A 27,394-nucleotide genomic window follows, 5' to 3' on the forward strand; every position below is an offset into this window, starting at 1 on the left:
GTGTTCTCCTCCTCCTTTTATAGCTGGACCCGCGGATTGTTAATGAGCTGCAGCAGGAGCCTCCCTCTCCTGAAACACAGCAGCTCAAAGCTGGAACAAAAATTAGAGGAGCACTCACCCCGGCACATGACAACCTGGTTTCACGGTCAAAGGATCAAAAGGACTTTTCGGGGACAAGATCAGCTCCCTGACAATTGGACAACCACCTCAACACGCCATGGAAGGACCCTGACGTCTTCCTATTGAGAAGTTTTACTCCATTCTTGCATTGTGGACCTGGACTTCAAGGAACTCATCAACGTAAGACTGAAACCATCCTGATCAACGGAAGAGGACTCTGACCTTCCAAACTATTCTTCGACCGGGACTCTCAGTCCACGGACAAGCCTTTGATGAAGAATGCTTGACTTGCCTCAGCTTCTGCCATAATTAGAGCTGCATAAATTAATATTACCTGTTCATTTTTCCTCATTCACAGAAAGAGCCGTCTGCAACTTGAAGCTGTAAATTAAATTCATCTGATGTTTCAATAAACTCCACTGATGTTTTATGGTTTTAACCGTTTTATGGTTTTGCTAACCCTTCCCAATCTCTTTACAGACACTGCTATAAATTGTAGAATTGTTGCATCACAGTAAATTCGCTTCAATATGTATGTAATAGCTCTTTTTGAGTTTATTATGGTGTTGATTTAGCTGATTTCCATTATCTCACTTATATCTCTGTAAAATGCTGTAAGATGTTGTTGTCAGTTGCGTTAGCCTTATTGTGTTTTATAATATTATTTGTTCTTTATTATTTTATTTATTTGTTCTTTGTGTTGTTGTTTTCTTTTTGTCTGGTTATCCTATTTGGATAAACAGGAGGGATTATGTTATGGAAATTTTATATTTCATTATTTTAATCCTATTAACAAATGAATTACCTTATGCCTGAAAGCATTCTCTCACACAAACACATTCTTGTTACCTTGTAACTTCCCACATACACAAACACCGTTCTCCCCCCCCCCCCCCCCCCACATACACACACACACTGTCTCTCCCTCTCATGACCTCTCTCACACACACACACACACACACACACACACACACACACACACACACACACACACACACACACACACACACACACACACACACACACACACACACACACACACACACACCTGTTTCTTTACTTATTTTGTTATAAAATAAACTCGCAGAGCTGAACTCGGGGCAGTTACCTTGGTGCTCTGCCACAGATTGCAATTTGGTTTACTTGTCTGCTTATTGTCTCTCTCCTTTTCTATTTGACTGCAGGAAATGGGGTTATTGATGAATATATTGATAAAATCTCTAACAGGAAGTAACTTCTGTTTTATTAAAATAATTTCATTGATAAATTTGGCAAATCAGATTTTGACACGTTTGAGGACATTATCAAAACTTTACCTCTGAAGTCACTCCTTCAGTCAGATCCTCAGAGAGTTAACTCTTTGTGTGATTGGGAATGTTCTAAACACTTATGTGAAGTGAATGTTACTCATTATAATGTGTATGAGTAAAGATATTGATTAAAGCACAGATAATTCAAACATTTCATTTAACATCTTGTTTATTCAACACATTTGATTATTTCATCTTATAAGTCACGGGGGAACTTCAAGGAGATTGACCTTTATTCATAGTGAGGAATGCAGGAGTCTCGCACGAGACCTTAGGTGAGAATGTTGTGTCTTCTTGTACAGTAACAAGAACTGGGGCAGAACTTTCTGGATTTGGAGGCCAGACAGATGATGTGTTTGTGTCTGCAAATGAAAGGTTACTTTCTGGCCAATTTAGTTGGAGAAAACTTGACCACTGGTACATTGCAACATTGTGCATTATTCTGCTGGTAGTAGCCATCAAAGGATGGGTACATGGGGGTCATGAAGGGATGGACATGGTCCGAAACAGCCCGTAGCATTTAAACGATGCCCAGTTGGCACTAAGGGGCCTAAAGTGGGCCTAGTCAGCCTCTCTAGTAGCAGGTGATGGTCAACAGTGTCAAAGGCTGCAGTCAGGTCCAGCAGGACCAGAACAGAACAGTCCCCTGCATCACTGTGAGTCAGAAGGTCATTAGAGACAAGGCCGGATTAACCATATGGGTAACTGGGCAATTGCCCAGGGCCCACGAACTCTAAAGGGCCCAGGCAGCAAGGGCACGAGCAAAATACTGTATCTATAATTTCCTGCTTTATGAGGACTATGGAGACCGTACATCTGTTTTCCCCGGACATGTCCACTTTTCACTCTCTGTCCGGGGCATCCGGACTGGGGGTTCTTGTATTGATGAAAATGTTCGGCTTTTCATCCAGGAACAGGGATCGAATTATGGGGGAGCTGGATATCCTACACGTCCAGGGGAGCCGGAAAAAAAGTTTTCTACCTATATTACATCATTTATGGACTCTTTAGAGCAGAGAGCACAGAGAGCGGCACAGCGCTGCGTTGTTGCGCAGCGCTCCAGGCAGCTGCGTCCAGCGCACGGTCCATTATCAAAGTGGCGCAACCAAAAAAACAATAATTAGCACACGATCGTTCATGTCCACACATGTTCTCTATTTTCTGTCTTATTTGTGCCTGAAACGCTCTGCTACTGTGGAGCTCATCACCTGTGCTGCGGTGATTTCACCTCACTGACTCATCGAAACGCGCTCTCCGCTTTGTGGTCAGGAGATCCCTTTGATCTGCTCAAAAGTAACTGATGAGGTGAAAAAGTAAGAACCCAGGCAGCAGTTTTTCTGGAGAATTAAGAGGAGATGCAGGAAGATGAGAGACAGACAGGACAGGAAAATAGTTAAATAAAAACAAGAAAACAAAACAAAAAAATGTAGGTAGATTTATCTCCACTACACGTTTTTACCTGTATAAAACAATAAGTTATACACATGTAATATTTATACATCTGATACAATTCAGATCACCTTCAAAACTCAGTCACACACCCAGGGTCGTTTCAAGACATTTTGGGGGCCAAGGCTAACCCCCACCCCCCCACCCCCCATAACTGGGCTCCCCAGAAGCCTCTGTGTAATTCATACCCTCTCCAGGATTGTTAGTTACACAGTGTTTATAAAAGCCCCTCAGACATGACTGACATGTTCTAATATTATCAGATGAAAAACTAAATGATCAGACTTGCTGTCTCATCTGCTTCTTTTCTAAACTTGCAAAAAGTAACAAAACCATTTGAAAGCCACTATTTGTGGATTATCTGAAAGTTTCCATGGAGTGTGTGACAACTTATTTTTTCATTGATCCTATCGTCTAATCCTTAATAATCTGTACACAGGAAGCGTACCGCTGCTGTAGTAAAACAAAAGCTATAATAAGTTATCATTAATAAAACCTTGTTGAAGCATTAAAGCAGAAAAATGAAATTTTGCAATAAATATGCTAAATATTTACATATGAATTGTTTTAGAGCCCTTTTATTGGCAGAATCTGATATTAATGTAGTTCTTACAAAGAAATGGGTCCTAACGTGGTTTGTGTGGCGTTGCCATAGTGTGACGTCATAGGCACCGATCTCCTGTCCTCTTTTTTAGAAATGAAAATATGGTCACCCTATATTCAATAAACTGTCCACCCGGGCTTTTGCGCTGCACAGAGACGCTTCGCTGTCTATGACTTTGGACGCCAGTTGAGAGTCAGTCTCGTGCAGACTGACCAATGAAGAGAGGGCCTCAAGTTAAGACCCTCTCCTCATTGGTCAGTCCACACGAGGTGGGTCAAAGGTTACCCTGAGTGGGTTACGTGATGTCAGGCATTCAAGTATTGAGTATATTTACTGCATATTACAGTAATATATTCTGTATGTGACCATATTATGGTGATCCTTGGGTCGTGATGATGGGGCCCTTGAATATTGTTGCCCAGGGTACAACGAAGTGTTAATCTGGCCCTGATTAGAGACCCTAAGAAGAGCTGTTTCAGTAGAATGAGCTCCACAAAAACCTGACTGGAAGCTATCATTATGTTCATCAAGAGCAGCTGTGAGTTGTTTAGCCACAACCTTTTCCAAGATCTTGGAGATGAACGGAAGTTTAGAGATGGGTCTGAAGCTGCAATGGAAAGAGGCATCAAGACTCGGTTTGTTAAGAAGAAGGTGGATTACAGCATTCTTAAAGTAAGCAGGGACCTGACAAGAAACCAGAGAAGCATTAATTGTAGAGAGCACGCTGGGACCGATGGACTGAAAAGCACTTTTAAACAAAGATGAGGGTAAGATGTGGAAGGGGCATGCAGAGGTCTTCATAGAGTTAACTAGTTTGGTTAACTCAGGCAAAGAAACAGGAGCAAAGATATCTAGGATGATGGGCCTGGTTGAAGTCGGGAGAGGCAGCAATAAGGTTGAAGGAGAGTTGCTAGATCTAACCTTATTGACTCTGTCCACAAGGAAAGACAGAAAGTTCTCACAGTCTTAAACAGAGTGGATGGAGGCTGTAGGAGAGGCAGGAGAGACGATGCTCCTGATGGTGTTAAACAGCACTGTAACGGAATAGAGTGATGTAACTATCTAGAGTTGTATTTTAATACACTGTAAGTAGATCACTTGTTATAATCAGAAGATAGGCTGTTTTTATCATCAGGGAGTTTAATTAAACACTCTGTATTGACTTTGAGACAAGAAAAGAGAGAGAGTTGGGATCGTTTGAGAATCTTTAATTTCTTAATTATAAATTCTTAACAATCTACCAGGACTAACTCTGTGATGGATGAAAATGGATTTGGATGTTGTGTTGGTGCGTGTGTGTGTGTGTGTGTGGTTGGTTCAGACTCCTTAGGCTGACGTCATTGAATCTGGTCGTCTTTGTTATGACTAGATATCACGAGGCTTATAAAGTGATGACATGAGCTGCTATTTTGCCGTGTACGTACCCAGTGGGGGGCCTCCCAGGTAGATCAGGAAATGCCAGGTCCAAGAACCTCGGATGTGTACTGGAGCTGTCGGAGCAGCGGTCGCAGCACGTCAAAGCCCGTCTGAAGGGTCGACCCCGGTACCAATCGGCAGCGTCAGCAGGTGCTCTTATTTTGGAAGGATGTCGTCTGGTTGTTTAACGACGAAAATCTCCAACTTCACAGTTCTTAGTTTAAAGAAGAAAACACATCTGGCCAGGCTGTGATTTTCTTTGGGATGACGGTGAATAGAACTGAAGTCAATATGGAACTGAGCTTAAAATGGCGTTGCCTTGTTTTATATCTCTGAATTGTTGATAAGTTTTAGTAAAGCGGATTGGATACTTTAAGTCAACAAGCCAGATTCTCCTGCGGCAGCCGAAAGCTCTGATTGGTTGGAACAATGTGTCATGCGTTTCTATGGAGATGAGGATCAGTCTGTCTGTGCAATAGTCCTGTTTTCATTAAACACATAAATCATGACATCTTTATTCCACAGATCATTCACTTGATTATTATTGATCAACATATGTTTTGCTTAATTTTTTTAATCACAAATAAAGTACTTTGATTAAGTAAAAGCGTTCTTCTTCTCCTTCGGACTCTTCTCCTGGAATGTAAACAGTCTGAGGAACACCCGACCTTGGCTTTTATACACGGGTGTTACTGTGTACAGGGGCAGCTGTGTGGAGCTGAAAATAATGAACTTCATAACCTTACAGCACCTTGGGGTTCCCTTTGCTCTGGGACACCAGGTTGGAAAAATAGGAAAACCTAGAATCTTTGACTGCAGAGTTAAAGTATGTCAGAAGATCCTTTAGGTGCAGCAGATGAACGTGGAGATGGGGTTTCTTCCACAAGCGCTCCATTTTTCTGCATTGGCGCTTTAGGCTGCAAAGTAAACCAGGGAGTAGGGTTCACTGCAGGAACTGATCTGGTTGTGACAGGACAGATATTGTCCAGAATGGAGAGGCAATGCTTGTTAAACTGAGAAGTTAAGGAATCTGGGTCATTATCAGAAGAACAGGGTGGATCAAAAGCAGCAGAAAAAAATTCTAGCTGTGCTCTCATTTAGAAAAGAAGAACTAACCATACAGCCAGCAGGAGGTGGGGATACAGAAACTGACAAGTTAAAGAAAATGCAATGGTGATCTGAAATATATGTAAATGTCCTCAGGACAAACACTGTCAGCATTTAGACCTAGGGAAAAAACAAGGTTTAGAGTGTGCCCCCTGGTGTGTGTGGGGCCAGAAACATGCTGGGTAGATTTGAAGGAGTCCATAAGGCTGGAGAAATTCATGGCAAAGTGATCAGAGGGATCATCAACGTGGATGTTAAAATCACCCACAATCACCAGTCTGGACAGCTTCACAGTGGAGTATAGAAAGTCACTCAACTCCTGAAGGAAAGAACTGTTTGGACCAGGTGGACGATAGACCACAGCACAGTAGAACGGGTCCTTACACCCGACTTTAATCAGCTGCAGTTCAAAGGAAGCAAAGTGACCAGAGGTTGTAGAGCTACATGGCAGATGGTCTCTGAAAACAACAGCTAGGCCTCCACCATGACCAAGAACCCCAGGGCTGGCTAAGAAAAGATGACATTTTTTCCTCCCAATGTCATGCTGCTCCTGATCAATCTGAGAGTGTGTGCCTACCTGAGGAAACCCTGGACAGTTTTGTCTTGGTTGAAGCTGAGATTATTGATAAAGCTTTCTCCTCAGTGAGGCCCACCACATGTGTTCTGGACCCTATTCCCACAAGGTTTTTTTAAACAATTTTATGACTCTTTTAGAGATGAGATTTTAACTTTCATGAACTGTTCCCTTCAGACAGGGGTCTTTCCTGCTGCTTTTAAACGGGCGGTGGTCAGACCCCTGTAGAAGAAGAGCAATTTAGATTTTAATGACTTTAACAATTTTCGACCGGTATCCAACTTAACATTTTTAAGCAAAATTTTAGAGAAGCTTGTTTTAATACAACTTAATGATTTCATCAACCACCAACATGTCCTAGAAAATTTTCAGTCTGGTTTTAGGGTGAACCACAGCACTGAGACGGCCCTTCTGAAGATTTTAAATGACTTTAGAACAAATTATGATGCTCGGAGGGAAACAGTGTTGGTTCTGCTGGATCTAAGCGCTGCCTTTGATAAAGTAGACCACACTATTCTTTTAACCCGTTTAAAACAGATCTACCTCTCTGGTGCTGTTCACAGTTGGTTCACTTCTTACCCCACAGACAGGGCTTTTATGGTGAGTTTGGATACCTGTTCCTCTGGAGTCCACAGCATCACATGTGGTGTGCCTCAGGGTTCAATTCTAGGCCCAGTGCTTTTTAACCTCTATATGCTCCCTCTGGGCAGCATCATCAGGAGACATGGGGTGAATTTCCACAGTTACACTGACGATACAAAGTTGTACATCTCCGTGTCTCCTGATGACGCACAGCCAATGGAAACACTTTTTAACTGCATTTTAGATATTAAATCATGGATGACTGAAAACTTTTTCCAGCTCAACCAAGGCAAAACTGAAGTTTTAGTCATCTGTCCTGAGGCCCAGAGAGAGAAACTTTTACCTAAACTACAATCAGTGTCTTTTATATCCATCACTACAAGTGAAGAATCTGGGTGTTATTTTTGACTCTGAGCTGACTTTTATTCCCCACATTAAAAACATCACAAAAATAGGTTTTTACCATCTTAAGAATATCGCCAGAGTCCACCCCATTCTCTCTCGGGCCAATACGGAGACGCTAATGCATGCTTTTATAACCAGTAGAATTGATTACTGCAATGCCCTGCTTTCTGGTCTTCCCAAAAAGTGTATCTCAGGTTTACAGCATTTACAAAACTCAGCAGCACGTGTCCTGATGAAGACCAGGAAGAGGGAGCAAATCACTCCGGTTTTAAAATCACTGCACTGGCTCCCCGTATGCTTCAGGATCGATTTTAAGGTTCTTTTAATGGTTTTTAAGTGTCTTAATTGTCTTGGGCCTTCTTATCTTTCAGAAATGCTTTTACTATATAAACCCTCGTGGTCTCTGCGCTCCTCTGGCAGCCGTCTCCTAGTTATCCCTAAAGTTAAGACTCACAACCACGGCGAGGTGTCCTTCAAGTACTATGGCCCTCGCCTTTGGAACGGGCTGCCGGCAGACCTCAGGGCCGAAGGGAACATCCAGGCTTTTAAGAATAGGCTCAAGACCCACCTTTTTAGCTTAGCTTTTAACTGATTACTATTTATCTAGTCTGTTTAACTGAATCGTCTGTCATATTTGTTTATATATATATATATATATATATATATATATATATATATATATATATATATATATATATATATATATTAAATCACTTTAAATTAATTTTATCATTTTATTTACATCTTAGTGTTTTTACATGATTATGTTTTCTTTTACTATCTTTATAATCACTTTTTATCAGTTACTTTTTATCTATATTAGCTTTTGTTATTTTACAGTTTTATATTTTAATCCTCCAGTGTTTCCTCTGCGGAGCCCTCTGCCTTGGGGCCGGTGGTCGGCGACGGCGGCCGGAGCGCTCCTCGGGTAGTGCCCGGGCAGTGGTGGGGGTTTCTGCCCTCCCCCACTGGGCGTCATGGGCCGGTGTCTTGGCTGCTGCCGTGGATCTGTTGCTGTCAGGGCAGATGGCTCCGCTGATGATGTGTCGTTCATTACCTGACCCATCTGAACTCAGCCTATTGTTTCCTCTGTTGTTCACGTGTGTGTGTGTGTGTGTGTGTGTGTGTGTGTGTGTGTGTGTGTGTGTGTGTGTCAAAGTCAAAGTCATTTATTGTTATCTTCTACCACATGTGCAGGACATGCAGAGAAATGAAATTCAGTTTCAGCACACACAATTCAAAGATCAGACATACGTGGATAAGACACATAACAAGAATTGGTGACTGCGGTCATTCGCAACATGAGTACCTTAATAGATAGATGAAAAGGGTGTTACATGAGGATAAGTGGGGGTAGGTAAAAAAAGGCATAGCAGAGTTAGCCCCAGCGGGGAGTAACTCTATTATACAAAAAAAAAAAAAACTCCTTTCAACATGGAGGCACAAAACAGCACAGATACAAACATCAGAGTCCGATGGGGAGGTGGGGATGGGCGGGATCCTGAAGCCTCCAATGGGAGCTGCCACTGCGGCGCATCGACCAGCTGCAGACCAACAGGTGGGAGGGAGAGATAAGGAACAGAGAGCACATTGAAGTTCCTGCAGACATGTCAGCCTGAAGGAAGAGGGTGAAGGTCGGGACACAGCATCTGTCGGCATTCCTCCTTTTGTGGGGGTGTGTTGAGGCAGCCTTGAGAGGCTGCTATGGCGTCAGATAAGGATAAACATGACTTTGTTTAGGGCAGGCAGAGATAATCTTCCTCTCCGCCTTGGAGTCTTTAAGTGGTCATTCATGTCCACCAGTGAAGCCAATTTTACATTCCACATCCCCGCATCGTCCGGCGACCCTCTCCGAGATCAAATCCATCTTGCGCACTAACACAGGCAACGCCGTGAGGACATTGTCCAGCTTACGGTTCACCTCGAGTAACGTCCCAGTCTGTGAGGTCACCGCCCGAGCGGCACATTCCGTGGGTACGGGTCGCACTCCAATCGCTCCCGTCTTCCCAAATTTCCAGAAAACCAGATGTGTGTGTGTGTGTGTGTGTGTGTGTGTGTGTGTGTGCATGGACGAGTGTGCGGGTGATTGTATGTCCACTTTGGAAGTTGGGTGCGGGAGGGGAACCGTAATTGTCAATTGTTTTATACTTGTGGGGGGGGGCTGGGATGGGAATATGGGATCTATTGGGCCATTTTAATCTGTGAAGCACTTTGAGTTGCATTTTTTGTATGAAAAGTGCTATATAAATAAAGTTGATTTGATTTGAAAAGAATAACCACTCGGGCAGAGTTCAATCAGACCAGAATAATCAGATGTTTGCTGCCAAACTTCAGTCAGAAACAGAAAATCCAGGTTTTTAGAGAGAATTAAATCATTGAGCAGGAAGGACTTATTGTTAACAGAGCAGGTATTTAATAGAGCCATGCTGAGTGAGGTGGAGGAATCAGAAACTACAGAAACAGCTAGAGTTAGTGGACGTAAAATAGCAGGGTTAGATCCATGGTGTTTATAAAAACCACTTATGGAGGGAACAGGAGGAGAAACCACTGAGGAATGAGGATAAACCGACCTTAAAAAACTTGGACGGAAAAACTGTGCCACAACGCGGCCTGGCGGGAATGCAGAAGTGGCGCTCAAGTCGCCAAACAAAGGACAAGAAGCAAGAAGATCACGCCGATGTTTACTAGATAAACCACGCTTTAAGAAAAGTCTTATGCTCACCTTGATTCCTGCTTGTTTACCTCTTCCTCCGACGTTTTCCTGAGACCGGTTAAACATCGCTGGAGGCACTCTAGTTGGGATCGTTGTTCGGCTCCGGGCCAGTACGCCACTCAGGTAAACAAACAGGAAGCTACGTCCTCGGTGTGTCTTGGGTGATTGTGAACGAATGGGCTAACAACGCCCTTTCTCAAACAGTCTTTTAGGGGGAGGGTGTTACCACCCCAGGGGTAAACCCGAACACCTTCCTGCCTGCCTACCATATTACTGCTGTTCAGCTCTGTTATTTTTCAGTTATTTTCCTGGCAGGTTCAGCTCCAAGCAGCGAAGCCTGCTGAAGGCTCCACCCAGCTGCTCCCCATCAAGCTAATCAGCTGCAGCTGCTACTTAAGGAGCTGCTGAACTCTCATTGAAGGAGGGTTTGTGGAGTCAGAAGGAGGTTGTAGAGAGAAAGCAAAGGAGTTTGCTGAGAGCTCATGTGTTGGAGTAGTCTTCCTTTTTGAGCATTTGGAGACTTCATTAAACGTGGCTGTGTTTGTTTAGTCTCTTTGGCATTTTATGAGACTCGGTCAAACTAGCAGCTTTTGTTTTGTCCTTTAAGTAACTCGAGACTTTGATTTATTTAATCCTTGGCATTTGAGCATTTGAGCCCTTTTAGTTGGAAGCCCATCGCGAGGCCCCTTTTGGTTTGTACCTCTTGTCTTTTGGTTTTTGCTCTATTAAGGAGAGGTTTATTTTGTTGAGGTTCATAGTCGATTGCTCATTTTAGAAACGAGTCACTTTGACTTAAGCCCTTTTTTAAAAGTCAGAGCTTTTTAAGTTAAAGGCCTTTATTTTCAGGCCTTTAACTTTGCCTGTTTTAATAAATTGTAACAAAGCTTCCTCTCTGAGTGATGTCCCCTGTTGTAGCGTCATCAAGGTTCTTAATTTGTGGCAAAGGTCACATTTACCCAGCTGGGTCAAACAGTAACTTTCAAGTCCACAGATTAACCAAGGAGTCAATATGTCTGGAAGAACATCACCACTACCATCCCAGAAGAAGGACACTTCAAGTTCACGATAATAATTAAATAATAATATTAATAAAACTCTTTGACTCTTTCAGCAAATCAGAAGGTCAGTTCCATCTTATCCACAGAGTTTATCCAGAGTAAACAATAACTGCCAACACGTTTTTGACGCATGACCAAAGCTTTCTTGCTGAGAGTGGGTGTGTTCTGAGAGCTTTGTAAACTAACCTGCAACAGCTTTCACGTCTGCTCTTGAACCAACACCATCGAGGAGACGGGTCGGCCGCCCTGACCCTCTGCCAAGCTGTTCTGTCACACAGACAAGAATAGCTAAGAATAAACGTAAACTGTAACCAGATGACGAAAAACTCCTTCCAGAAGTTATTGATTTCTTAGTTAAGACGAGAAACTCCTTAAGAGTTAAGCCAAACGCTCGAAACTGTGTACCCGGCGACATCTCTGGACCAGAGGATCGGTTCACTCGCGTCTTCTCTACCGGACCGAGTACCAAGAGGACTCCATCGTCCCTGATCTTGGGATCCACAAAGAGGGTCTCCTGTTTGGGTGAGGTAGCACACAGGAATGTGTTTGATGCTGTTTTCTCTAAGTAAACAACTCAGGTAGCTAGAAAACATCATTTCCAGCCAGAACGCTTTCCTCTTTCTGAAAGAAATCTTCTGAGAATTCCATTCACGCATCCAAACTCGTATTTTCATTTAGCTTTCATCCAGCCACAGGTTTGCCTTTTGAAATAAGTTTAATATCAAAGCAGTTAAAAATTGTCATTAAATTGTCATCCATGAATTGTCATTTATAATTGTTCTTCAAATCTTAAAGTTTAAAAATTGTTAGTAATAAAATTCTTCATTTATTTAACTTGCCTCATTCTTGAATTGAAACACAGAAAGGTATAATATTTCTGGTTATTGAAAAGCAAAGATTCCTAGCGTCTGATTCAAAATAAACTTTTGCTATTAAATTTAATTATCTTAAATTAAACATTAATCTTTGGATTAAAATAGACCAAGTGAATTGGTGTATGAGCTTCTATTGATTATATAAGTTTCTTGAATATTTATACAGGGATGAGCCGGATACTCGTTTCAGACGAGTATCCGGTACGGATTAAGCATTTTTGATGAATACGAGCATGACACGAGTAAACCTCATAAATTTCTGTAATCGTGCTGAAGCAAAATCCTCATTGGGTAACTGACTGTCTTCACGCTCTGTGAATGGCCAGTCACATAGAGCGCCCGCCCCTTCCTACACACAAAACTCTCTAGCCGGCCGGGAGCTCAGTGAGTCCGGCTCATCCACGCACACACACACAGAAACGGATCTCGCTGTGATTGCTTCACTGTTGCTCACGTTTCTTCAGTTTTCCCTAGGTTTTCTTCAGCTCGCCTCTTTTTCGGTTGAATATTTAAAGTTACTTTTTTTGTAACTTACATGGTGCATTTGACAAGACAGAGCTGACATGCTGTGTCTCTACCTCTGCTCTGGTCGGGTTTTTTATTTTATTTAACTCCCTCTCTCTCCCTCTCTATCTCTCTCTCTCTCTCACACACACACACACACACACACACACACACACGCACACACACACACACACACACACACACACACACACACACACACACACACACACACACACACACACACCTCAATCAACATTGTTTTGTTTAACTCTGTGTGGGAAAATGCCAAGAACGTTAAGAAAAAAATCTGTTAAATCAAATTAAAATAAAAAAAAATATATATAAAGTTGTGTCTGATTCTAGCATTTCATATTTCCTAGTTCCTACTGCATGAGTTCAGATGTATTGATCCATGCACTTAAATATTAATGTTCTGATTTTATTGAAACACTTGTTCTGTAATAGTTCCTTTACTATTGTGATCAAAAATATTTAATCTCTATTCTGAGGCTGCTCTGTAAATAGTTTTCAAATAAACCACACACATATCAACTTCTGATCAATCCATATCAATTTCAGACTTAAAATAATATATTGATGTAAACCACACCCACTTCCGGTTAAACCACGCCCACTTCCGGGTTATGCCACGCCCACTCCGAGTACAGATACAGATAATTTAGTTGATTGAACAGATACAGATACAGATAGTGGTGTACTCGCTCATCCCTAATTCATGATATAAGCTCATGTGCTAATATGCTGGGTCATTCTCAGAATCTAACAACTGATAGCAAACAGTGTTGATTCTAGTATGTAGTTGACCCTACACCAGACCTGGGCATTTCACGGCCCGCGGGCCACATCCGGCCCTTTGTGTATCCTTTTCAGGCCCGCGTGAGTTCAATAATGATTAGATTATGTAAATATATGTAGTGAGTGCAATACGACGGTGCTGCTTTTATTCTGAAAACCGCTACGCTACTTCCACATTGACGTATCTGCGTGTCGCGAGCTTTGAGCATCAACATAAATATACGGCTTTGAGTGAAGGTGAACAGCCATAAATGATGTTAGCCTCAAGATGGAAGCACACGCTAAGAAGCGAAAAATTGATAGCGAGTGTCGCGTTTTTAACAGGACATGGACAGCCAAGTACTTGTTCACAGAAATTAAAGGTGTGCTTGGTCTGTGGTACACAGGTCGCTGTGTTAAAAAGATTACAATTTGAATCGCCACTACACGACCAAACATGAGGATAAATACAGAAATCTGTCTGAAAAAGAGCGCGCAGGGGTGTCTGATGCATTGCTAGCAAAACTGCAAACCCAACAAGGACTTTTCACCAAACTTCACACCAGCAGAGAGGCTGCCGTTCGGACAAGTTATGTAATATCTCACAAAATCGCCAGGAAAAGTAAGGCATTTTCTGATGGAGAGTTTATTAAGGAGTGCTTATTGGACTCAGTTACACTGATATGCCCAGAGAAAAAGGACGCGTTTGAGAATGTCTCACTCTCCCGACGTACTGTGACGAGGCGGGTTGAGGACATCGCTGAGAACTTGGAGCTTCAGCTGAAGAACAGAGCTGCTGACTTTGAATTTTTTTCTCTGGCTTTGGATGAGAGCTGTGATGTGCGTGATACCGCCCAGCTTCTCATCTTTTTACGTGGAATAACTACAGACTTTCAAGTCACGGAGGAGCTGGCTGCCATGCAGTCAATGAAAGGAACAACAACCGGCAATGACTTATTCATAGAGGTAAATGCATGTTTGGAAAAATTAGGACTGAAATGGGACAATCTGGCAGGTGTAACAACAGATGGTTGTCCAAATCTGACTGGAAAAAATGTAGGACTTTTAAAGAGAATGCAGGATAAAGTAACAGAAATTAATCCTGTGCAGAAATTGACATTTTTGCATTGTATTATACATCAGGAAGTGTTGTGTAAGACAGTGTTAAAGATGGACCACGTTGTTGATGTTGTAACTAAAACTGTTAACTTCATCAGAGCAAGAGCATTAAATCACAGACAGTTTATTGCTCTTTTGGAGGAAAATGAGATGGAACATGGTGACATCAGCTACCACTGCTCTGTCAGGTGGCTCAGCCTAAGCAAGGTACTGAAAAGTGTCTGGGATCTGAGAGAACAGATTCAGGATTTTTGTGTGAAGAAAGGACATGCCGTCCCAGAGCTTTCAGATGAAGATTGGGTGGCAGACCTCGGATTTGCTGTGGATGTGACTGCACTAATGAACCAACTAAATGTCAAACTGCAGTGCAGGGGACTTTTTGTGCATGAGATGTACAGTGCAGTAAAGGCTTTCATGAGGAAGTTGCAGTTTATCTCAAGCCAAGTGAAGGACAACTTTCTGACCCACTTGCCAACACTAAAGGAGGCTATTCCAAATGCCAATCACCCCCACAAGTACTCAGCCAAGTTAGAAGTACTGCATGCAGAGTTTTCAAGGCGATTTCAAGATTTCAAAGCTCTTGAAAATGAAATGAACATGGTTTCTTCTCCCTTCACCTGCAGTGTGGATAATGCTTCAAGTGATGTTCAGATGGAACTCATCGACCTGCAGTCTGACACACTTCTGGCAGAGCACTTCAGGTCAGTCTCACTGCTGGACTTTTATTCCTCCCTCAAAGAAGAGAACTTTCCACACCTGAGGAATCATGCTCAGAGGATGCTAGTTCTCTTTGGATCTACCTATGTTTGTGAACATACATTCTCGGTGATGAAGTTCAACAAATCCAAACACAGGTCCTCTGTCACTGATGACCACCTCTCAGCTGTTCTTCGCATAGCCACCTCAGCCATTCAGCCAGATTTCAATGCCCTTGTTCAAAACCAAAACAGGCTGGATTATTCTCACTGAAAAACTCACTTATTTCTCACTGAAGAAAACATAACACAAGTCATTGTATTGTTGCATTTCTATAAACTTCTTGTTTGTTGAGTTAAACATGTTAAAATAAAATGACATTGATTCGGTGGTTGCGGTTGTTTTTGTTTTATTTGGAATATGCGCCACAGTTTCACATAGCATAGCCCAATGTAAATATTTGCATTATTTTATTTTAGTTGTATTCTTCTGATTACCAGTACCAGCTATTTGTGATATATAATTTAGTGAATTTTACTATTTAAGAAAGTTAAGCCAACTTGGGTTCAAGATGTCGTTAATGTGGCCCTCCGATGCAACTCGGGTTTTGTCATGTGGCCCCTTGTAAAAATTAATTGCCCACCCCTGCCCTACACTGTGTTTGTAAGTTAAGTAGAAGAAAGATAAGTCCAGTTAGGACAGTTGGTTGTGGTATTGTTAACCCGGTAGACACTCAAAACCCATACAAGTAGCTAACTCTAGTCATTTTACCATCTCAGAAAGTCTAAGTATTGGACATCTCTCTCAGAACCTCCTAGACTCCAGAGGGGGATGTAACATCTGGTGTCAGCCCCTAACGGATGAAGGTGGAACTGCAATTGTTGCCACTTCTGTGTTGGCATCATAAAATTCCCCAGCCTGGCCTGCCAGACTCCTCCTCTGCTTAATTCTGCACAGAGAAAGGGTCTGGAAACTCTCCTATTCAAACAACCCCACCCCGTGAGAATTCTAACCGCGCCAATCAACGCTGAGTAGCATATATCACACACCACACCGCAGAGTTTGTCGAACAAGGCGACTGAAACGGAGTTTGCTGCTGCTCTTTCCTCTGGTCTAAATGACTTGAATGTCTTTAAAGAGCAAGTAACGTCTAAATTAACTTTTTTTTGCTGATGAACTGTATAAATGAGTGTCTAATAGTGTTTTAAATGTGTGTATTCATTATTTTAGCATTTTGGTGCATTTTCTTTAAAAATTAAAAATTCTGCCTAAATACCACAGTATAGCGCCACCTTCAGCTTAAAACATAGAATTTGACTCATTTTGAATAAATTTTAGCCAATGGCTAAAGAGTAAGATACTACGTAACCCAGTAGAGTACTACGTAGCAGCTCTGTGTCAAAGCTATAAAAGCAACGAGCGTCTCGGCCACGCCTTGTGGCGAGTTGGGAGTTGGATTTGCAAGCGAGCGTAGGACGGTAAGCGGTAGTTCAGCATTAGCATATAGCATTAGCATATCCTAGTCTTTAGCGTAGCCTTTATTGTTATACATACTTATTTAGTGTTAGCTTGGCTGTTGGATAGTGTAGTTTAGTTAGTGTTTGGCCGTTAGTGTTATTAGGAAAGTAGTTCAGGTTTAGTGCTCCATATCGTGTTAGTATGCTGTGAGAAGGTGTAGTGTAGTATGGTTGCGGTGGCTCTGTGGGGTTGTACTCCTTTCCGCTGGACTTAGAAATTAGGCGCCAGTGGTTGCGTGTCTGGAAAACATTCAGCTCCCGCCGGGTGCTGTAGTTTGCAACCAGCATTTTACCAGCGATTCTGGTCTCCGTTTGAAGAGGGAGGCAATGCCCACCGTGGCTCTTCCGCGATTTAGATGCAGTCCACCGACTCTGCTCCCCCACCATGACGGGCTCCAGTCTGAGGTGAGTAAGCTAAATAGAAGTTAACATCTTCTAAAGACAATTTCCTACCTAAATGCAAAGTTTGCGAGACGTGGTTCACTCCATTTAGCTAATATCAGCCTGCACTGCCTTCGGGCTGATTTGTCAAGTTCACAAAATGTGGAACGGGATGTAAGGTTAGAATCAGCGGCGAATCGGAACATATCTCGAAGCCCTGGCCGACAAAACGGTCCACATGACTGTCAGGCTCAGAGAAAATTCGGGTTGTTTTTGTGTCAGTCGGTAATTCTGCAACAGTGACTCTAACTAACGCAGCACTAGTTGACAGACATCATTACAGCGTGAAATCCAGCACAGCGTGACCCGGTTCCGTGAGGAATTCTGTTCAGGAGGTCGCATTTCAGGCTCTCCACATCATATGCGACTGACTTTTACGTTATAACAACGATCACACACTAGGAATGTTATAAAGCGCCTATACAGGACAGTTTCTTTTGTATAGTATCTGACTTTATAAACAACAATGTGCTTCTATTTTTTTTAGGCTAAATCTACCCAAGACACTGGCTGTCAGACTGATTTAGCTGCAAGAATGCACTTGTCCAGGCTGACGTGAAGCGTTACCCGTAGCAAAGGTGAATTATTTTTAATAATCTTCTATGTAAACATTTTATTACCTTCTAGTTTTAATTTGTTTTACAGATTGTTGCACATGATTTTATGCTCTTTTAAACGTTTATAAATGTGATGCTTCTTTGTTTTTTATAGAGCTCACAGCCGCAGTGTGTCTTGTGACACAGGGACCATAACGGAAATTCATCTTCCAGAAAGTCCCAGAGCAGCGTCCACACCCCTGAAAAGACCAAGATGTGAGGTGTCTGCTGTTGATTCCAGCTTCCACCTCAGTGACAGTGCAAGCTCAGTGAACTGTTCAAGGTAAAAAAAAAATTAAAACATTTCTGAAATTTTAAGATATTAACAATTAAATAAACGTATGTGATTACATCATGACATCATGAAGGAGACTACTGATTCTGGCCCTGTGACACTTGGTGGTGACGTGTGAGCTGATTCACCTGGTAAATAACTTTTACATTAAATATTTTGTTCTTTGCTATCAAAAGTAAATTAACTAATAACCTGCATTATTGCAGGACACTCAGCAAAATATGGACTCTACACCATGAGGCAGGCACACGTTAATAACTCAATAAGAGCACATAAGGTGAGCAACACCACATATTATTTTTATTACTGTACACTGTCCTGGATTTGTTTTCTTTCTGTGTGATTTGTTTTCTTTCTGCATCTCATCATTAGCCTGGCTGATCACCTGATAACTCCTGTCATCTGGTTATGACAGCATGAGGATGTCCTCACACACCTGTAACCTATCAGCTCATCTGGCAGAATAGAGAGAGAAGAGACAACACCACTTCTCCTGTTCCTGGAAAGCCTTCAGCCATCCTTAGATGACTGAGAACCTCCATCAGCTCTGTCTCCTGTCTGCCTACAATTATTATAATAAATATTGTGTTTGACAAGTTTTTTTGTGCTGCCAAATATCTCATTTTGATTCCAGTTTTGATATTTTAATGGATATTTATAAATTACATTGATTATCACATTTTTGTTGCATGTTTAACTAGCTCTATTGTGATGAATTAAACTAGCACCTCACTGTTAAAAGCTCGTTTTAATTTCAAGCATGTTTAAGTATTTATGGACATGAACAAAAACAGGAAATATATAAATTAAGATTTATTTAATTAATATAACAAATAAGGGGGAAAGAGTCATTGAAAGGCACATTCTTCCGGAAGCTCCTGATCCTGACGACACCAGAGACCAGCTGCAGACACCAGAGGACCTAGAACCAAGAGAGCAGCTGTTATCAGTAAATAAATAAATCAGGGCAGTTTTAGTGGGCTGAACACATTACAGAATAATTTTCTCATGGGGTATTTTCATACATTTCTATGCAGCAGACTGTAACTTGAGCTCCTGGAGAGATGCTATCCAGCACGTTTCAGTGGTTTTCCTGCTTTAACAGGTTAGATTAGCTGTTAAGCAGCTCAGCTATTTGTTGCTGATTAAAACCAGGTGTGTTGAAGCAGATAAACCTCTAAAACATGCTGAATACTAGCTCTCGGGCCGTGGAGCAAAACCCTGCAGCTAATCCAATACTATGGCTAACGCCTACTTACCATTCAGAGCTGGTTCTGTTGGGTCGGTTCCGCTAGTTCAGGCAACTCACAAGCTCAAAACAATAAGGCTCAGGTCCGCTTGTCTCCTCCAAATATACTTGGTCCCTTTCTTCTCGAGTGTCTGGGTAAGGAGGGGGAGAAACGTCCTCCACTTCTAATAACTGCTCAGAGAGAGGGGAGCTAGCATCGTCTAGTTAGCCATCGTCTTCGTCACTGCCGCGGCTCCGCCCTCTCGGTCCTCCAGGCAACGCCTACTAATGTTGCATTTTTTTAAATTGATACGTGGGTGGAGAAGGACTCCGAGGCACACTTTACCTGCTCTTTAAAACCACAACAAGTAGAAGCGCTAAAAGTATTTCCTCTAAAATAAACAAGATGTTTGCGCCGTTGTCAGACACCTTAATTTTTTTTGTACTACTGCTAAAAATAAAAAACTACAGTGTCGAGCAGTACAGTCAGCATTTCCGTCTTTTTTCTGATTGGTTATTTTTGAGCTGCCTGTCCCGCCCCTCAGCCTGTTAGTTACCAGACTCTCTGTGCAGAATTAAACAGGACGAGTCTGGCAGGCCAGGCTAAAGATTCCCAGGATTGTGCAGGCTTGTTTTAAACTCATGTCAATATCTGCAGTATTTGGCACAGCTCAAAAATCTATTTGATTAGTGTGACTGCAATCAAAGTGAATTCTTTCACAAAACAAGCATATTTTTAGTTCCAACTCCAGAACAATGAACCATCTCAATTAAATGAATACTGCAATGTTAGCCAAAGTAGGACTTGCGTTCAGATAACAGAATCACACGTCTAGAGTTAATTACACCAATTCAACCATTTTAACCTCCACTCACTGCATGCTTGGACATTTTGTAACAGAATCCTGCTGGTGTGAGCAGCTCTCTCCTCAATAACAGACAAGGAAACAGGCAGCTGCTACCACTTCTACTTTAGGACAACTGGTAAATATCCTTTCTTTGTATAGCGCTTTCTAGGGTTGAACAGATTAGCCCTCTTAATGTCAGTTTTTTGATGAGGTATTTGAAGAATCCTGAGTCTGTGGCATCATCCTCCCATATTTTCAGTCCATACTTCTGGTTGTGCTATGACCTCTTAAGGTTCTTCTGGAGGTGAACAACAAGGAGGACTTATTTTGGGCTCATTTCAAAACCACCATCTGGATTGTTAATTGGATTTGATGCATGAAAGTTTTCACAATAAACCTTGAACTGATTTGATAAAAGCAATGACTCAATTTCTTTGTTTTATTTATTCGTACAAAGAATATCATGGATGTACAATGAAGCTAAAGAGCAGCAGCAGCAAGAGTTCAGAGACTCCAGACAACTTCTCACCATGGCCTCCCTCTTGGGATTCAGTGAAGTCTGTTCTACATCACTTCACATGACTTCTTTGAATGGACCACATCAGTATTCTTGACTGGGTAAAAGAAAAGGAGGAAATTAGTAGACTGATGTGCACCATGTCTGAAATAGTATTCATTTAATCTTTCACAGTAGCACTGTTGCCACTTGGATTCAAGGTCTCACCCATCTCCTGTGTAGCCCTCAGGAATGGGTGGGACCCAATTAAATTCAGGCCATCCCAGGGTCTCTTTCACATTTTGTTCTTGCAGCCACTTTGTTACAGGCTCAAAGTATGTCATTAGTGAGTTGGCATTTATCTCTCTGGTGCCAATGGCCTCCTGGAGCACATCAGGCCAAGGTTTGGAAGAGCCAGCCTGAAGAACTTTCCTTTGAGAAGGACAGACATTAATGCTGCATTTTCAGTGTTTTGAACTCAAGATCTGGCTTGGGCATACTTTAGAATGGCTCCTGCTTCTGCAGACCGGTAGATGTCACATGTGTGCAGAGGGCCAGTGTGATGGGCTGCTTCACACAGCTTCTCGTGAAACTGGAACTGCAGGATGAAGCTGATAAAATACCTGCAGAAGACAGGGGAGAAAAAAAAATGTAGGTTGGTCGCGTTAGAAACTTGACCTGTTTCATATTATACCACTTTGCATCCCTCTGCTGACAAATGACCAAACTTGTTTGTGGAGCAGATAGGTGTCTGAGGGGGAACTCATTACCTCCTTTATGGCTGTTAGCTGTGATGCTAGCGATTAGCATTTTCAGTTCACCAATCAATAAAAAGCACAGAAGAAAAAGAAGTTTGCTTTTTCTATTGGCATCATGGCAGAGACTGGAAGTAAAAAGTAAGTAACGTCTTTGGAGGTGAAGCAAAGGGCTAAAACCAGAGTGAACATCGGCATGTCCTACACTAGTTTGAGGGAGCTTAACAAAGTTACAAAACCACATACAGATTGTGACATGGCTTTGTTGCTACTGGACTAAAAAAGTTATACATTTTGTTCAACTGTGTAGAACTTCACTTTGTATTAGTATTAATTTGCACATGCTAATGTTACTTCGTTAAAGCTAGCTACAACAGGGCTGTTTATGACAGATGTAATTCCACTTTCTACCAGTAGGGCAGAGGAGCAGGAATTTTCTCTATTACCTTTAAAGAACCAGGGAATAAGTTATTTTAACCTGAAGGACATTAACAAAAGGAATCTAGAATGGTCATTGGGCTTGTTGAATTTGCCCCATGGTCTAGAACAAGAATTTGGTCTAGAATTTCCTTCTTTTTTTTTTTACCTGCTGACAATTGTAGTACAATTTCACTCAAACTAAAATTTTATTTGGGTATACACTACTAGTTTTAGCTGCAAGCTGTTTGAAAATTGTGTTCCATGTTCCCCTTTATGCACAAACCCATTCAAAGGATTTTTGTATGATCATGTTGGAGATGTATATTCAACCCTAGAAAGCCAATGGGGGTCCTACTTGTCGCCTGGGACCATTCCACTTGGACTGGAAAACATGAGATCAGATACCTGATGTATGGTACATTTTCAGGGATGTGGAATTTTGCACCAGGATCAAATTGGTCCTCTGTACGCTTGGTGGGTGGGCAAATTCCTTGGTATTTGGTTCTATAAGAAAAGAGTGCCAAAAAATAAAAATAAAAAAATTAATAAAATACATTAAAAAAATTAATAAGAGGTACATTTTGAAAAAGCTACGCATCAGGACCATTACAAAAAAGTATGCAAAAATCCTACTGTTAGCTTAAACTGTAGCAATATGTAAATTTAAACTAAGCCCCACCTGAGGTACCACCACTCAGAGTTGTATTTATCTGGAGGGGTGCGCCCATCAAATACCCCCCATCTCCACTGGTCAATGAGGTAACCAAAAGGAAGGAAGGCAATCTTCTCCAGAGCCATCTTCAACAGGAAGTTAAGGTCAGTTTCTGGGGAGGAAACATCCAAAGTTGGTTTTGGCAAAACTCAGGTTTGACGACCGATATTCAACAGGGTGGCATTGTTACCTTCGTCAGAGGTTGCCGATTCTAGCAGGTTAATTTTGTGCAGGTGCTTTGGGGTCGAAACAGAAAGTGCCATAAGATCGCCGATGGCTTCGTGAAATCCGGGGTTGGCTCCATCGCGAAAGCCCACAGGCTGGTCCTTGTACTGCAAGAAATACTCGATGTGTCCCATCTCATGGTGAGCAGTGATGAACTGCTCCATGGTCACTGTGGTGCACTGCATAATCCTGAGGAGGTTTAATGATTATTGAATACAAGCTTTACAGGTAAATAGTTTACCAGATAAACAAGCTTACCTGAAGTCTTTGCGGTTGTAAAAGTCCCAGGCAGACGCGTGACACACTACCTCTCGATCCTCAGGCTTAACAAGCATAGAACCTTCCCAGAATTCTTTAGGCATTTCTGCTAAATCCAAGGAGGTGAAGAACTCCTCGGCCACACGGAACATGTGTGTAGCATTGTAGCCCTGTGGGCAATAAGAGTCATTTTACAAACATTCAGAAAATTTAGAAGCCTTTCCCACTGCAGTAGCACAAGTTTCCCCACTGACTTGTTTAACCATTTCAGCCGTCACATCCACGTTGGGTTTGTCAGGAAATGGGACCATCATGTCAAAGATGTTGTTCCAGGTCTGGGCCCACATATCTCCTGAGAGTGAGGATGGAAACACATGGCTATTCTGACTCCATATGAGATACTCCACTAAAGGAAATCCCTTCACAAAGAATGTTTATTCAGTTCAATGACTGCATCATGATACCACGCTGCTACTGACCTTAGTTAACATTAAGGAATTGTAAAAACAGCTTCATTTATGGACATATTTCCCATTTAAAACTACTTTAAAAAAAAAAAACATCTGTAACCAAATGCACCGTACCCAGCAGGTGTGCAGGAATTGGTCCCTTCAGGTTGATATATCTGGGTCCATAGAAGTTGTAGAGTTTGCGGCGCACAAATGCATGCAGGTTCAGGTAAAGTGGCTCGATGGTCCTGTAGAGCTTTTCTATATCCTGCTCAAAAGTTGGAGTCTCGTACCAAGAGCGCCACTCTGCTCCAGTGTCATTGAATCCTACAGAATTAGACGTCCCAAATTAGATCAGTTTACATCCTCTGTGTTGGATTTCTTTTTGCCATTTGTCTTTGCAGTTTTTCCATTTAAAAAATATATTCTCACCATCTCCTCTAGAGGCTTTGTTGCTGAGCTCAACAAACCTGGGGTAGTACGCCTTTATAGGCACGCCAGAGTCATTGTGCCAGGCTTCCCAAACGTAGAGCAACTTCTTGTAGCTCCTGGATTTGGCCATGATGTCTGTTAGCTCTTTAAACACAAACGACAATTTTCTCTCAGAGCAGACAAGCTACAGTAGAAACAAGTCGCGGCTGCTAAAAGGACAAATGTAAAGTTTCCCATATAAATATTTGCATTTCCTGTAACTGTACATTTTTACATATTTCTCTTTTACATATTTGTTTGAATGCTGAAAAGCATTCAAACTATTGTTTTCCTGTTTCTCTTTATTCTTCCATATTCTGCTTCCGTACACTTTTTAAACCTCTTCTTCTCCTTCAAATTTGGAGCTATTTCAACCATTTTATATCAAAACGTTCAGCTCGTTAAGCTCTTTCCGGCTATTACTTTTAGCATTGATATCGTTCGAATTTTTCGAGTTATCAAGCTTTTTCTGCGAAAAATTTCCCATTGAAATGAATGGGATTGGTCAATTTTCAGCAAATTCCTATCACTTTTTTGACCCCAAACTCTATAGGGTTCCTTTTAACTTAGAGACTTCATTCAAAGTTTAACAAACTCACAAGACTTTCCTGTTTAACATGTTAAAGAGGCTTTTTGATATCTTTTACGGTTTTTCTAAAATCGCAGGTAGAAGTTGAGGTACGACTTGAAATTTTCAGAAAAATTCACAAAAGTTATAATGGGGAAAGATAGGAGCAGTGACCCTCCCTAGCTCTATTTCCGGCGTTGTCCCGAGAGAACCGTAGGTCCGATTGAAATGAGACACACGCTGGCTTACAGCTAACGAATATACCTTCGTTTTGAGCTAAAATCATGACTGTACTCCAAATATTGTGGCCGTACGGTTCATTTGTTTGAGAAAATTCAAATTTAAAAAAATGTCTCTGCTCACTCTAACTTAAGAATTCCGCACTGTAACTTTTGAACTTCACATCTTCTGTGAACAACTCTTTCCTACACCCAGACCGTTTGGACTACGAAAACAAATTATAACTCAAAAAGTAGGAATTTTTATCAGCTTTTCAGAATGGGTTTCATTTTATCTGTAAGTGTTACCGTTCTTTCGCTACAAGCCTCAGAAAGAGGAGAGACCCAGCTTTTCTCTCATTGAAACCCATGTTAAAGGAACAGAGATTTTCTCCTCAAAACGGCTTCAGACAGCTAAACGTTTCTCATCATAGCTTCTGGACAATTCATGTTAGGCACATAAAAATCGGCACGGATGATCATCAAAGTCTTCTACCACTCAAGCTTTTTGAATTTTTCAAATCGGTGCAGTACTTTTCGAATGGTGATGAGAAGTTTGACAGGTCCAATTTCACTTCTGAAGGACAGATTTCAAGGGTTCTCTCATTAACAGGAGCATAGGCGGAGATCCCGGGGGGACGGGGGGGAAGCATGCCCCCCTCACACAAAGTTGTCCCCCCCACAAAAGTTATTGTAAATGTATAAATGCTATCAGTAAACCTGTATTGTCTTCTAAAACCACAACGTAAAAGTTAGTCTGCAAATACAAAATAATGTGTTTTTAATTGTTGATAAATTATATTCCCCCCCCCAATTCCTCAAGTTGGTACAGTCGGTCCACACGCGCTGTTTCCAACGGGCGGGGCTGCCGGCTTTGCCTCACTCACAGCTTCACAGCAGCCCGCAGGCTCACAGGAAGCGGGAATCAAAAAGCCAGCGGTTTCAAGCAGTAAGTCAATTATCTCACGCTTGTTCTACAAACTTAAATATGTATGTCAAATGTGGTCATAAATGATGCAGGAAGATGAGAGACACAGGACAGGAAAATAGTTCAATAAAAACAAGAAAGCAAAACTAAGTGTTGAAAAGTAAAATGTAGGTAGATTTATCTCCACTAAACACATGTAATATTTATACATTTGATACAATTTAGATCACCTTCAAAACTCAGTCACACACCCAGGGCCGTTTCAAGACATTTTGGGGGCCAAGGCAAAATGACCCCACCCACCCACACACACACAAAATAATATACAAGAGAATTAAAGAGAATTTAAGGTGAAGCGCTTGCACATACTGTGTTATTGTGTGGTTTGTTCTGTGTGTAGAAACACGTTCAATTTGACTGACCGTCAGAAGGTGGGAAAGTGCCCCGCTCCCACCCAGCCCCCTGATTGGTTGAGAGAGGTCAATCATCTTCTGGCTAAATGGAATTACACACCCACACATGTGAGACATCAAATCGATCGGCTAGGCCTAAGGAATCCATCCATCCATCCAACCAACCACCCCCCCAAACCACCATCCATCCATCCATCCAACCAACCAACCAACCAGCTCTATACACTTAAAACTCTATACACTTACAACTAGCAGCATAGCTGACATTTTAACACTAGACAGAAGGCAGGAACCGCCCCTCCTCCTTCATTGCTCTCTCATTGGCTGAGAGTTTTCAATCGTCTTCTGCCTAAAAGGAAATGTGCACCCACACGTATGGTACATCAATTCAACCTGCTTGGTCCCAGGAGTCTTGTATTAACTTGATATTGTGCTCTGCGTTTCCATGGCAACGTGCTTAGCAACAACATTTAACAACATTTTAGACACAGCTGTATCAACATACTTTCATATAGAAATGTTATTCAAAGTTTAAATGACTCATGTGTTATTGTACATAGCTTTATTAATGCAGACTTCTGTCATCTGTTACCATGGCAACACAAGGAACTACAAATCACTTTAACCAAGTCTCATAGGAATGAATACAAAAAGAATATTGAGCCATTAACAGACTCCTGTTTTTGAACTGTTTGTACTTAAAACTAGAAATAAGTTCAATTTCATTTACCATCAGAAGGTGGGAAAGTGCCCCGCTCCCTTCCAGCTCCCTGATTGGTTGAGAGAGGTCAATCATCTTCTGGCTAGATGGAACTACACACCCACGCATGTGAGACATCAAATCGATCGGCTTGGCCTAAGGAATCCATCCATCTACATATAAATCCATACATGCTTCTATCTATCCATCCATCCATCCATCCATCCAATAAACCATCTAACATCCATCCAACAATCCATCCGTTATTTCATTCATCCAACCCTTCATCCATCCCATATCAAATCTGAACATATGTTAATCTATCAGTTTCAGATATCAGCAAATATTTCTAAATCCACAGTCCAGCCAATTATAAAAATGTACCCGTTAAACTATTCTCATTCAAATGCCAGCTGATTAACGTTTCAAATTTCAAGTTTTTAATAAATGTTCAAAGATTAAAATTGTCTGCTGTTTAGCATTTTTATCCATTCTTCGCCTATATTCTGAGCTTTATTACGCTTGTTGG

General features: G+C 41.7%; 2 protein-coding genes and 1 long non-coding RNA gene across 3 annotated transcripts in view; 2 read left to right on the forward strand and 1 right to left on the reverse strand.

The window, feature by feature from the left end:
• Positions 1-13,801: 13,801 nt before the first annotated feature.
• LOC139061549 (general transcription factor II-I repeat domain-containing protein 2B-like) lies at positions 13,802-15,997 on the forward strand. The gene is made up of 2 exons (XM_070545303.1): positions 13,802-13,895; positions 13,937-15,997. The coding sequence occupies exons 1-2, from the start codon at positions 13,802-13,804 to the stop codon at positions 15,598-15,600; spliced, it is 1,758 nt and encodes a 585-aa protein (XP_070401404.1). The 3' UTR covers positions 15,601-15,997.
• Positions 15,998-18,018: 2,021 nt separating this feature from the next.
• On the forward strand, positions 18,019-18,631 carry LOC129166543 (uncharacterized). The gene is made up of 2 exons (XR_011516885.1): positions 18,019-18,164; positions 18,549-18,631. It is a non-coding gene; the product is annotated as an uncharacterized lncRNA (long non-coding RNA).
• A 2,046-nt stretch (positions 18,632-20,677) lies between these two features.
• LOC107373083 (angiotensin-converting enzyme-like) overlaps positions 20,678-27,394 on the reverse strand; it is a 74,262-nt gene continuing 67,545 nt past the window's right edge. Inside the window, exons 6-15 of the mRNA XM_054749097.2 lie at positions 24,000-24,143; positions 23,703-23,894; positions 23,373-23,470; positions 23,119-23,288; positions 22,826-23,049; positions 22,603-22,747; positions 22,329-22,427; positions 21,249-21,371; positions 20,977-21,180; positions 20,678-20,866 (exon numbers count right to left, since the gene is read on the reverse strand). Coding sequence (XP_054605072.1) covers positions 20,854-20,866; positions 20,977-21,180; positions 21,249-21,371; positions 22,329-22,427; positions 22,603-22,747; positions 22,826-23,049; positions 23,119-23,288; positions 23,373-23,470; positions 23,703-23,894; positions 24,000-24,143 — 1,412 coding nt within the window. The 3' untranslated portion in view covers positions 20,678-20,853. The remainder of the gene's footprint in view (positions 20,867-20,976; positions 21,181-21,248; positions 21,372-22,328; positions 22,428-22,602; positions 22,748-22,825; positions 23,050-23,118; positions 23,289-23,372; positions 23,471-23,702; positions 23,895-23,999; positions 24,144-27,394) is intronic.

Source organism: Nothobranchius furzeri, chromosome 16, assembly GCF_043380555.1.
Source record: "Nothobranchius furzeri strain GRZ-AD chromosome 16, NfurGRZ-RIMD1, whole genome shotgun sequence".
NCBI classification, from domain to species: Eukaryota; Metazoa; Chordata; class Actinopteri; order Cyprinodontiformes; family Nothobranchiidae; genus Nothobranchius; species Nothobranchius furzeri.

Coding starts and splice junctions, on each gene's coding strand:
- LOC139061549 (XM_070545303.1), top strand. CDS start 13,802: ATGGAAGCACACGCTAAGAAGCGAAAAATTGATAGCGAGTGTCGCGTT. Junction 13,896..13,936: donor CTTGTTCACAGAAATTAAAG/GTGTGCTTGGTC, acceptor TGTGTTAAAAAG/ATTACAATTTGAATCGCCAC.